The sequence below is a fragment of the Perissodus microlepis genome, chromosome 23 (genome assembly GCF_051167445.1).
Source record: "Perissodus microlepis isolate ML-2025 ecotype Zambia chromosome 23, ASM5116744v1, whole genome shotgun sequence".
Taxonomy (NCBI): domain Eukaryota; kingdom Metazoa; phylum Chordata; class Actinopteri; order Cichliformes; family Cichlidae; genus Perissodus; species Perissodus microlepis.
This window is the reverse complement of record NC_140482.1, coordinates 37,935,635-37,948,093: the sequence shown is the minus strand read 5'-3', so window position 1 is coordinate 37,948,093 and position 12,459 is coordinate 37,935,635. Positions and strand designations below refer to the sequence as shown.

The 12,459-nt window shown below is 41.8% G+C and overlaps 1 protein-coding gene across 1 annotated transcript in view; it reads left to right on the top strand.

Annotated features, from left to right (window-relative positions):
- The first annotated feature begins 8,240 nt into the window (after positions 1–8,240).
- The window catches only part of midn (midnolin), a 28,541-nt gene continuing 24,322 nt past the window's right edge, over positions 8,241–12,459 (top strand). The window contains exons 1-2 of the mRNA XM_084921053.1: positions 8,241–8,757; positions 11,006–11,234. Coding sequence (XP_084777179.1) covers positions 8,682–8,757; positions 11,006–11,234 — 305 coding nt within the window. The 5' untranslated portion in view covers positions 8,241–8,681. The remainder of the gene's footprint in view (positions 8,758–11,005; positions 11,235–12,459) is intronic.

The window sequence follows — 12,459 nt, the reverse complement described above, 5'->3', positions numbered from 1 at the left end:
TCTTGCAAAAGTCATATCTTTGTTTTACCAGAAGTAATACGCAAGAAGTCCGTTCTGCATTGCCAAAACCACCTACCCAACCACCCACAATCCCTGCCCCGAGTCTCTCTCTCCTACACTCACTCTCACTCTTGTTTTTTTCCAGTCGCTCTCCCTCCTTTGTTCTGCTCTGTTCTATTTTCTGCACTCCACGCTAACACATAACCTTTGTCGGACCACCAGTCCCTCTAGCGCTATGCCATAGGCTGTCAAACAGACAAATAAACAAACAGATACAACTAACACCCTCCCAGGATGACCGAGTTTCACAACTATAAAGGTTCTTATCGTGCCCGGCTTGTGTCCTGTGGGTGGATTTCATTAGCTTATTTAGCACATTCAGCCCAGTTCCAGCCTGTTCTATTGTGGGCCTTTTTAGTGTGAGCAGACCAGCTCTGTAAAAAGCAGCAATTATCAAGTCTACTTTGCGGGGGTGTTGAAGTTACACCATTTGGATGAGGTTGTGCAGTAAGTGGTTGACAGGCCCAGATCTGGGCTTTGGAAGTACAGTACAGCACCACTAGTGTCCTGTGAGTCGTGCAGCATCTCGACACAGGACAGACTGTGAACAAGACTAATGTTTCACTGCACACAGACAGAATATGGAACGCGGTGTGAAGTGTCCTGTTACAAACTTGATCGGCTAAGCCATAACAGTACATTGTATTCTCTCACAGGATCCATGTGGAGGCTCAGATCGCAGCGGTATATGATTCACAATACTATGCTACTACAAGGCAATGGTTTGAATTGTTGCATATTGGGTTAGGTAATAATTGCAGATACAGAACACTGACAGTGCTCCCATATGAGTATTACCTCCTCCTGTTGAGATTTTTTAACTTTGAGGTTAAAAATAATTTTCTTTTTGAACCAAAGCCACCGAATTAACCGTACAACCAGACTCCACAGGACAGAGGAAGACAATTACACTTAACTATCACTTGTTTATAACATGAAATAGTCTGCCAAATCATGCTGATCAACCCACTGTAGTATCAAAGTGTCCCCGTGACAAGATTTAAGGAAGAGTATTGTGGTTACATTACTTTCTACACAAAATATGCCTCATCCGTTTTATGTTTCACTTGGGAATGCACTGACTCGGTATGGGGTGACCAATGTGCTCTTAATGATATACAGAAGCTAAGCACAAAGAGTTCAGAATGTTAATCATCACATATACATGCACTCCATCCTCTCTGTGATTAATGTGCTGTCTTTAGAGAACGAATACAGTGAGTTTGATTGTGAAATGTTTGGATTTTATCCAATCAGTCTGCCTCTGGGCACTGTTCAGGCTACAGATGTTGCATTTAGTTGTTACTCACTTTCTCACTCACTCACTCACTCACTCACTCACTCACTCAGCGGTGCTATATATTTGATAATACACACCCAAGTTGATATTGTGGTTCTTTTCATCTGTTTTTTTTTCTTTCTGACTAAGATAGGAAAGAGTCTGCAAGTCAAACTATCAGCTTCCTGAAAAGTTTCAACAAAAAGTTTTTTGGACAAAAGTCGGGAATGTCGTGACTCTGGAAATGGATGTCTGCTTGTTTTGTCCTTGGCCTGGCTGTTCAGAAGTTACTGTAAGCTGTGACTAAATCTGTCTGAAGTGACACTTTCTTTTCTTGTCCCTTGTCATTGCATGTTTTGCACAATTCTTTCTCTCTCTCTCACTCTCATTTTTTCTCCTCACACTCTCTCTGGCATGTTGTCTGCTTATGTGTGGAAAGCAGCAGAGCTCAAGATGTGTCATCAATCATCTGCGCTGTGAGCCGGGAGAGCGAGCGAGCAACACTTCAAACAGGGCTTCTTCTGCAGGTGTGGGATCAGAGACCCGTCCACACCAAAACCCATCCCACTCAACTTCTAACCCCTCTGTTTTTTTTAACCCCACACTATATCTGAAGTACTTGTGTAACAAGAATCTCAATGAATTTAACCACTACTTTGAGTGATCTAGCTATTTTTGTAGCGTAATCCCAGAGGTACTAAAAAGTATCTGTAGCAAAGTCCAACTAGAAATGTGTATTTCAGTGTGTTTTCTGCAGATAAACTATCATTTTAATTACTGCAAAAATTCCACCCCACAAATGTATCTTGACCTGAATCCATTTTTTTTCAATATAATGCATTTAGTTAAAAATAATACTGAAACTTGTGAACCCTAACATGTTATAAATGACCTCTCATATCAAAGGACTTGTTTTTTTTTTTTTTTTTTTATAGGTCTAACACGTCTTTTGACCCACAAAGGTCGTTATTTGTGCGTGCAATGCACTCACTTGGCCAATGACAGAAACCGCTCAAACTTATGAGCTATGGTTACTAAGGTTATTAAGTTCCTATTGTGGCCCAGAGTATACAAATATTGTATTGATTGTAATTTCCAGTTAAAAGGAAGTCCGGGTCAGACTTATCCGGTCCAGGGTGAATGTATGAACTGTTAGTATTCGTTTGTACTATAAAACCTTGGTCAGATTCAAATGTTCACTTCTAACTGCACTGCACTGTAAAGAACAACTGCAGCCTACAAGTGAAAGGATTAAAGAAAAAAGGAAAACACATTTTCTCGTCTTTACTTTCTACATCAGTTCAGTAAGTGACAAACAATTGTGCTTATGCAAATTTTGCTCACTTCTATTCGACAAAAGATGCACCTTATAAAAAACAACATGTAAATACTTTAATTTAAATTTTTCCCCCCTGATCATATGTAATATTTGTGGCACCGGGGATCAAATAATTTGTACTAATCTGTTTTGTAATTTTTGTACTTCCGAGTGGATGAGTTAGGCATACATTTTTAAGCCATAAGTCATAGACACTCCTTATCGGTAACATTCTTCCCAGCACTATTTGAATCAGCCCGTTTACATGCATCCTCGCTGAATGTGTCAGCTTCCGGTGCCACTGTTGCGAATGTAGCATGGCGGTGGGTGGCGGGGTGTGTCTTTCTAACTCACAGCCACTTAGGGTGAATCAGGAGGAAATGGTGGCAGGAGGAGAAGAGCAGCAGCAGGCCGAGTCCGTTGGGCATGGTTCATTTTTCTCCTAAGGCAGAGGGCGGCCCACGGGTGACTTTGATGGATAGGAATGCTGCTCACCCACACACACAGACACAGACACGCCCACACATGTCCCACACGCTGAGTCTCTCACACAACAACTTGCGCGTTTTGGCTTGCACATGACCCACACAGACTCATTGACTTCTACACATACAATCGCACACGGTCTGCTCTGTCCCACTAGATCTGATATTGGATGTGAAATGTTTACGACCCACCCACACAGCCTTCCACCCTTGTCAATAAACTCTTCCCAGAAGTACGTGTGATGCATTATCACGGAGATGACCACATGTGGGGGTTGCTCCTGTATCCTTCATCACTGGCTTGTCCATGTGCATCGTAATGCAACATGCGGCATATAGTGTAACAGATTTGGCTTTTAGGCTGCACAATGATAAATTCGTGCATTAATGCATTTTTTTCACTTAATCACATTGTGATTTGTCACATTAGCAAAGATAGAATGAGGGAAGATACTACACCAGTTGATGCAGATCAAAATAAATGACATACTCAAAGAATGATCTGCTCTAGATACTAAAGAAAAACAAAACATGTTGAGCAGGTTTGCCCTGCTCAACACTCGCTCAATCACAAACAAATTGTTTATTTTAAACGATCTTTTTATAAAGGAATCTCTCAACTTCTTGTGTTTAACTGAGACGTGGCAACAAAACATGGATTATATACATCTGAAGGAAATTTGTTCGACTGGCTGCTCCGTCATCGGAACTCCACGTCTTTCGGGACGTGGCGGAGGTCTCGCTGTTGTGCACCAGGACAGATTCACATGCAGACTGATGAACTCGGATTCTTTTACTTCATTTGAAGTTCAGATGATCAAGGTCGGCTCTTTGCGCACCTTTTATTGTATTTTAATCTACCGACCTCCTGGCCCTGCCGGAGTCTTTTTAACTGAATTTAACGACCTCCTATCATCCATTATTAAATTAGAGAAGGTGGTAATGTTGGGAGATTTTAACCTTCATATTGATGATGCATCCTGTAATATGGCTGCTGACTTCATGACTATCACAGAGTCTTTTAATTTTATGCAGCATGTTTCTGGCCCTACACATGTAAAGGGTCACACATTGGACCTTGTTTTCTCCTTGGGTTTAAATATAAATGACATTCGTGTTGAAAATGTCCATGTGAGTGACCATAGCTGCATATATTTTAACTTGTCGTTTTATTTGGATCCCCCGGCTCCCAAAATAACGATTGAAAGGCGAATCATAAACCAGAACGCCGGCAAAAGGTTCTCTGCCATGTTTGACGCTGAAATGACTTACAATGATTTGGACTCTCTTGTCTCATCCTTTAATAACCAGTGTAATTCTATTTTAGACATAGTGGCACCTCTGAAAAAAAGTACTGTCCTACGTTTGAAATCTCATCCTTGGTTAAATGAAAACATTCGTAATTTCAGGAGATACTGTCGCAAGCTAGAACGTTTGTGGAAGGCTTCCAAGCTTGAGGTTTATAAGTTACACCTTAAAGAATCTATCCTCTTACTAAATGACATGTGGAAAAATGCCAGAACAGAGTATTTTTCACACCTCATAGCTTCAAAAAAGAAAGATCCTAAATTCTTGTTTAAAACAATTAAGAGTATTGTTTCTCCTGATGCTCCTTGTGCACCAGTTCACTCAACGTCCGAATGCAATGAGTTTATGAACTATTTCAGAAATAAGGTCATTGCCATCAGGTCTAATATCTCTCCATCATCTTATCAATATCAAACTTTTAACTTGCTCTCCTCTGATACTTGGTCCTCTTTTACTCCTGTTACATTACAAGACATCAGAAGCCTGCTTTGTCATATAAAACAGACTTCAAGCCCCCTTGATGTCCTTCCATCTTCATTTTTCACTAGTGTGTTTGATTCAATTGGCCCCTGTATTGTGGAAATGATAAATACTTCTCTTCATACTGGCTCAGTCCCCAGCTTCTTTAAACAAGCTATTGTTGAGCCAATATTAAAGAAACCCCAGCTGGATCCATCTCTTCCTAACAGTTATAGGCCAATATCCAAATTGCCTTTTATATCGAAAATTTTTAGAAAAAGTAGTACTAGAACAACTTAACTATTTCCTGGATAAAAATGCTGTTATGGACACTTTCCAGTCTGGTTTTCGTAAATTGCATTCCACTGAAACGGCCTTACTTAGAGTATCTAGTGATATCTTGATGGCAGCAGACTCTGGAGAATATACAGTGCTGGTCCTGTTGGATCTCAGCTCTGCTTTTGACACTGTAGATCACAGTATCATGATAAACAGACTCGAGAACTTGTTTGGGATTACTGGTGTTGTTTTAAAATGGTTTATATCATATCTGTCTGAGAGATCTTTTACTGTTTGCATGAATCATGTCACATCAGAATCAACAGTTTTGCCGTGTGGGGTACCTCAGGGATCTGTCCTGGGTCCAATTCTCTTTTTACTTTATGTATTTCCCCTAGGCCAAATTATTAAGCGCTATAAATATATCTCCTATCATCTCTATGCTGACGACATCCAACTATACTGTTCCTTCAAAATGTCTGAGATTTATAAATTGTCTAATTTAAGTAATTGCCTGACAGAAATCAACAAATGGTTATATGACAATTTTCTCCAACTAAACTCTGATAAAACAGAAACTCTAATTATTGCTCCAGACCACATGGTCCCAGAAATTAGACAGCATATCAGCTTCTTAGACCCTTATGTAAAATCAAGCCTTAGAAATCTCGGTGTCATATTTGACAGCTCGATGTCGCTCGAGCAGCTTTCTAAGCAGCTGGTCCGAAACTGTTTTTATCATTTACGGAATATTTCTAAACTCAGACTAATGGTATCAAAGCTTGAACTTGAGATGATTATTCATGCTTTTATTTCTTCTCGTTTAGACTATTGTAATGGCCTTTTTACTTGTTTTAACAAATCAGCCTTAAATTGTCTTCAGACTGTGCAGAATGCTGCAGCACGTCTCTTAACAGGCACCAAGAAAAGATCGCATATCACTCCAGTCTTGGCCTCCCTTCACTGGTTGCCTGTAAATTTTAGGTTTCATTTTAAAATTTTAGTTCTCAGGCTCCTCAATATTTATCTGACCTGCTGAAACCACATACATCTTCTCGGGCTTTAAGGTCATTAGATCAGAGACTGCTGATGGTACCGCGCACTCGTTTTAAAACTCGTGGTGATCGGGCCTTTCAGACTGTGGCACCACGGTTGTGGAATTCTCTCCCACTGTCTCTTCGCTGCACGGACTCCATTCATTCTTTTAAGAAACAGCTGAAGACATTTTTATTTAGAAAAGCATTTGATTAATTTCTTCTTATGCTGTTTTTATAGTTTTATTGTTTTACATTGTTTTATTTACTGTTATATTGTTTTTATATTCCCATTTCCTGTGTTGTAAAGCACTTTGTGATTTTTATCTGTGAAAAGCGCTATATAAATAAATTTTACTTACTTACTTTTACTTTTAATTTTTTTAAGAACAAAAAAAGAAAAAACATCCCATTTTATAAGACAAAGCCAAGATCCAGATTAGAGAGAGAGCTGCACCTTTGTCACCAAACATGTCAGATTGTGAGCTCAACTGCCAGGGCTAATTTGGGCAAAGAGGTCAGAGTGTTCTGCATCACCTGAGCTGTGTTGACAGCCAGACCTGCTGACGAGCACAGCCGAGCCATCTCATGCCTGAAAGAAGGACTTAAACTCCCAAGCGGCCACAGTGACAAACATCAGCGCACATTAGCTCCTTCTCGCCAAAAGTCATGTACAAACAGATCCATTAATGTGCAGCTGCCATCAAGTCCAGCGTCAAAACAAGCTGAAAAGTGAAGCGTTTGACCCAAACAAAGGGTTGTGTTTCAAGTTAGTGAGGGAGTTTAACCAACTCCTTTCCCTTTGCTCTACTGAGTCAGCATCTTCCAAAGAGAAAGAACAAGATGGAGACAGATAAGGAAGAAGAGGGAGCTGTTGGGGCCAAGCAAAGACAGAGCCCTTTGTCTGCTCATGTAGCCTCTTGGAGATAATGCCAGTGTTTCTTTTGAACACAACAGCCTTTTCTATCTCTATCACACACACACACATGATGATGATTCAGGTCTCAGACGCTGTGATAATATGCTGGTGGGGCGCAGCCTCCCCTGCACAGTGGGAGTGTGTCTCTGTAATCAGACAGACAATCTGTGCTGGTCCTGAAGCAGAAAAGAAGGACAGTTCTAGATTGGTGCATTTAAGTATTTTCTGATGGCAGAGTCAGGCTTTTTCTTTTCGCTTCTTTTCTTTTTTTCGTGTCAGTGAAACATTGCAAAACATGTCTTGTCCTTGAGGTGGACCACATTGTGATCATTATCACAGTTCTGACCATACGGATGTAATCACTGCGCAGACATATTAAAGCAGACTGTCCTAATCTACCAATATCAACATCCACTAGTGGAAAGTAAATTTACACACGTACTTAAAAACAAATTTGTCTACTTCCTTCTTTTTCACTTCAAACAGACTTCAATTCCTTTATCGTAAAAGCCATAGCCAACCTAGACTTTAAATATGTTTTTTAAGTTACCTATGTAAAATTATATCAATAGATTTAGAGTTAGATCCAATAATTACAAAGCAACAATAGCCTATAAAACCTAATAAGATGCCATTATGAAAGAGGCAGTTATGAATAATGAGTTTTAATAGTTGTTAAAAAGCAACTAGATAAATAGATAGTTACCAATTTGAATACACTTAGTTTATTATTACACTTTAGCCGATTTTACGTCTTAGTGTCTCTGCTCCAAAGAGCAGCAGCCCGTAGAATAAACTTCCTACATTCTTGTATAAAACAGTCATTTTGTACATTGTGCGCTTCAAGAATCCGCATTAGGTTATCAGCAGCGCATTAATTCCTCAAACAGGACCAGTGGTGTTTGTTTATCGGCGTACGTGTGTCGTATCCAGGGAGCGTGTTTACCTGTTGCCCGGTGACATTTTTCTCTATGTCGTCAAAGGTTGGCAACACCTCCAATATCGCCAAAGATTTAATTTCATTGACTCTTTTTTTAAGGTGGTAGGTCAGTGGCTGTCCGGGTTTCATGTCTCTGTGGGTGTATGCTACTTTTAAAAGTCGTTCCTGCTGCTGGGAGCCGCTGTGCTCGACACAGTTGGATAGCTTTATCGGTTAAGAATTGCGTTATAGACACATTCTTTCCCACAGACGACAGCAAGTTGGACTTGGTGGCAGCAGGGAAACGAGGCCACCTTAAATGACATGCTGACATAAGAAGAACATTACTCTCCACCCATATCTGAGAAGCGTCAGTTAAGAGGAGTCTCACCTTTCCGACTACGCTCTTATCACCAAGTAAGACACCGGTGATCTGACTATACACGAAAGCATCTCGGTACCTGACTGTTCCCATTACTGGCCAGGACTGACGCCCCCGAGCCCGGGTCTGCAGCGTAACGACGCGCACGGGGCCACCAGAGAATTTACTGAGACGTTATTGTGGATATTCAAGTGTTTGGATTTATCTCAGAGTTTTGTCGCTGTGTGGGTTTACTTTACATGCCAAAGCTGGGGCAAGAGACGGGAACGCAGCCGACTTTTCCGCGAAGCTTTACAGTTTTCGCCACAGTTATTGGTGAGTTCACTTTATTTTTATTTTTTATTACGACTGAGCTGTATGTTATGTTACGGGTGATGTGTTAGTAAAGTTTGCCACGCGCTTTATGTGTTGGCGAGAAATTGATTAGAGACGAGTCAATTGCGGATCGATAGAAGCGTGTCAGCTGCTTGTATGAGACAATTGGGCGTAAATTCTGAGGGACAGCCTAATGTAGTGTTTATTGACGATAGCAGAATGTCATTGTTCCTGTAAATTATAATTAGTAGAAGACAGCAAGTCGTTGGTAATTATCTCAGATTAGAAGGAGAATGACAAATCTTATCAAACGTTGCTTTATGGTGACTGTCGTACTCAATACGAGTAAAAGCTGCCATATTTTAATGCATAAGGTTTTAAAAACTGCATGTTCCAAATTTAACCTATTTATACATATGTTTATATATATGCCAGGGGTAAACTGAATCGTTTGCATGCTTTCATTGTGAAAACTGATTCCGTTGCCACTGGGTGGCGACCGAGTATTTTTAATGTTTTTTTTTTTATGGTAAAGTGCCTACTTAGGTTTGAAGAAACTGCCGAGGTAAGCTCGCTGTGTAGGCTTTAGGTGGCTCTGGGCTGTATGGTCATTTAAATATTCTTAGTCAGTCTCTCTTTGTGAGTTGCTCTGGTTACTTCTCTCAGGGATATTGCTCTCAGGGCGCTTATTGGTCACCTCAGACTTGAGAACTCGTGCAGCAGCAGTCCGAAGTCTGCGTTACATGCATATACTGCAGCTTACCTGACGAGAATAACCTACTCGTGTCCAGCGTGGATTTGCGTAAGATTCGCGATCATTTGAAGGGTTCCTGCTTGCTTCTGAGGTCAGGGGGAAGAGGGTGGCGTCAGCACTATTAATGCCGTTACAGTACATCTGATAACTTGGAGCAGAGGGATCTGGTCTTTATGCCAAGGGTTTAAAAATAGCCACGTCCAAGCTGGTGTTGTTGGTTAAGTAACCCGCTGTTATAAGGGAAATAAAGCGAGTCCTGATCAAAAATCTACTCTCACGGTGTCGAAAGTTGATGATGAGCTACATATGCTTAAATTAAGCAATCAGTTGTATATTCACACTGTGTGCTGCTGTCAAACATCTCTTCAAAAAAGGCGTTTTTGGGATTAATGATGATCGCTATTTTCAGCCTGTTGCACAGTTCCCACACGAGGAGACCCTTTAAACAGGCGGTACTTCCAGAGATGATGCACTCATCATATTTGTCTCTAAATATTATCTATAATTGGGGTATCTCGTGAAACGAGAATTCAGGAATGATTCAGCCGTGATTAACTTAAAAAACAAGTCATTTTTACGGGGACTGTCTTTAAAGCTTCCAGTAAGCACACAGCCCTCGGTGTAGCCCTCTATTTGAGTATACTGTGATACTGTTGCATATTTTGCACTGTGCTGTAATTTATTATGAATGGCCTAAACTCGCTTGGCCTCCACGTGGGTGTCGAGCTCATCTTCCTATTGGCTGAGGTCATCGGCGTCCTGAAGGAGCTCTCCTGTGATTGGTCGGACGGCCTCGGGGGCTGTGGGCGTACTTTATCTATGGTGGAAGTGGGATACTTTGTGACAATGTTCATTGTCGATATTTCAGTGGGGCTGCCGTGGGTATGAGTGCGCAGCGGAGAGCATTTTACTACAGCCGCAAGAGGCTTTGCAGCTCCGGATCGCGTGTCCCATCATCCAAAGCCCGAAAAAGCTCATAAAACATCCGAGAGGAATTTGTTGTTATACATTTTTTTTCTTTCTCAGACCTTTTTTTTTGTTTGTTTGGTTGTTGTTTTTTTTAAAGGTAACTGCCTGCGTAAATGAGCGTCCGTGCCATTTTTTGCTGACAACATACTTGCGTTTCTGTGTGGCATTTGCCCGTCTATGTAGCATTTCGAAAGACTTGCTTGCACGCTGGAAAACGCAACAAAGACAAAGATCACACAAAGGGAAACGCGACGCTTGTGTAGTTAAATTTCCTCGGGGGATATTCTCATGATATTGACCGGAGAGACGACGGACTGGGTTCTATTCTGACTCTCGGAGAGCGAGAGAAAAAAAGGGGGCACCAAGAGGAAGAAAAGGAGAGAGAGAGAGAGCTCTGAATGCTGCCTTTGATTTGCAAGGAGATCAAGGGACTGTAGTGGAAGCGACGGATCTGCTTCACTATTCTTCTCACCCTTTTCACTCCCCGGCTCTGCTCGTCTTGTCTCCCCCCTTCTCTGAGCACAGGTTATCGGATGGACCAGCATCCCAGCGCCCGAAGCTGCACCAGTCGCGGGGCTTCGTCCTGCGAGGCCGTCCCGACTGAACCCTCCATGAATCTGTACATCCACTCCACCACCGGAACACGCTTCGAGCTCTCCTTGCCACTGGAGGAGACCGTGGAGGGACTGAAGAGGAGACTGTCGCAAAGACTCAAAGTCCCAAAAGAGAGACTCGCTCTGCTACACAAAGAAACGTGAGTAAACACGAAAGAAATGCATTGCAGTTGAACGTGTTTAGTAAACGTGGTGTTTTCGGACAGGGAAAATAATTACGCATACTTATTTCTTAAAGAGCCAACCTGTACTTGAGACTCTCTGTACTATACGCTGACATCATAAGCCGTAATGTCTAGGATAGTCCGCAGTTCAAAATGTGCACAAACTGACTTTAGGTGCGCCCACCCTCCGGGGTTGAGGTAATATTTTCCAAACTACACTTTAACTGGTTAAGCTCACGAGAGGCAAAGGTATGCCCGCTTTGGTGATCAATACGTTCAAGGAAACTATTGACCATGGTGGTGGACAATATTGGAATTATGGGCTGGGACTCACCAGTCACTGGAACAGTATTGACAGGCAATCTGCAGACTTGCATTGATTCGTCCCCCCTTCTTATAAAAACTGAAGCATGACTGAATTGCTAATGCTGCCTGAGTCAAACATGTTACACATTAATGAATAAAGTCACACAGAAGTGCTAACCTTGACTGTATTTATACTGCTACTGCACAGGTGTACATTATTCATGCGTGACTTGGTACTGCACCGAAGGTGGATATGTCTTGTGGTTGGATGTGAATGTGAGTGTGCAGTTGCATGACAATAGCCAGCAGATTCAGGAGAATAACAGCAGTTTGTGTTTGTGTGAGGTATCAGACGGCCAGTTACGCGAGGGCTTGAAAAACGCTGCTGTTTAAGCAGAGCTGCATGGGTGAGAGAATAGATAAACTCTTTATTATTCAAAGCGAACCAGAACCTGAAGCATTATGAAGCTATGAAATGAATCAGGCACAGGTTAAACGAGCTCACAATAGTGCAGGTGGTGCTATGCAAAAAAGAAAGGGGGGGCTTTAGTACATGCAAACAGTCAGCATTGTTTTCAGCCCCCATCCCCTCCCACCCGTTGTAATCACCCAATAAATCACATCATCCTTTAAAACCTGAAAACCCCATTTTTAATCCCCTCCTGCGCCTTAAACTGTAGACCTACAGCAAGTCGGGGCTGACTGCCTTTGTTCAGCTGCGTGGCATAAGATTTGGGTCATGCCTATAGGCCAGACTGCCCTAAACATCCTTCACTAACAAAAAGCAGGCAAACGGCCAGAAACGGGTGTGAATGCTTGCATCTCATTTGGCTCTGAGATGCAAGCATTCCTCTTCTGTACCAGACATCAAGCAGTAAAGCCCTGGAAATGTGAT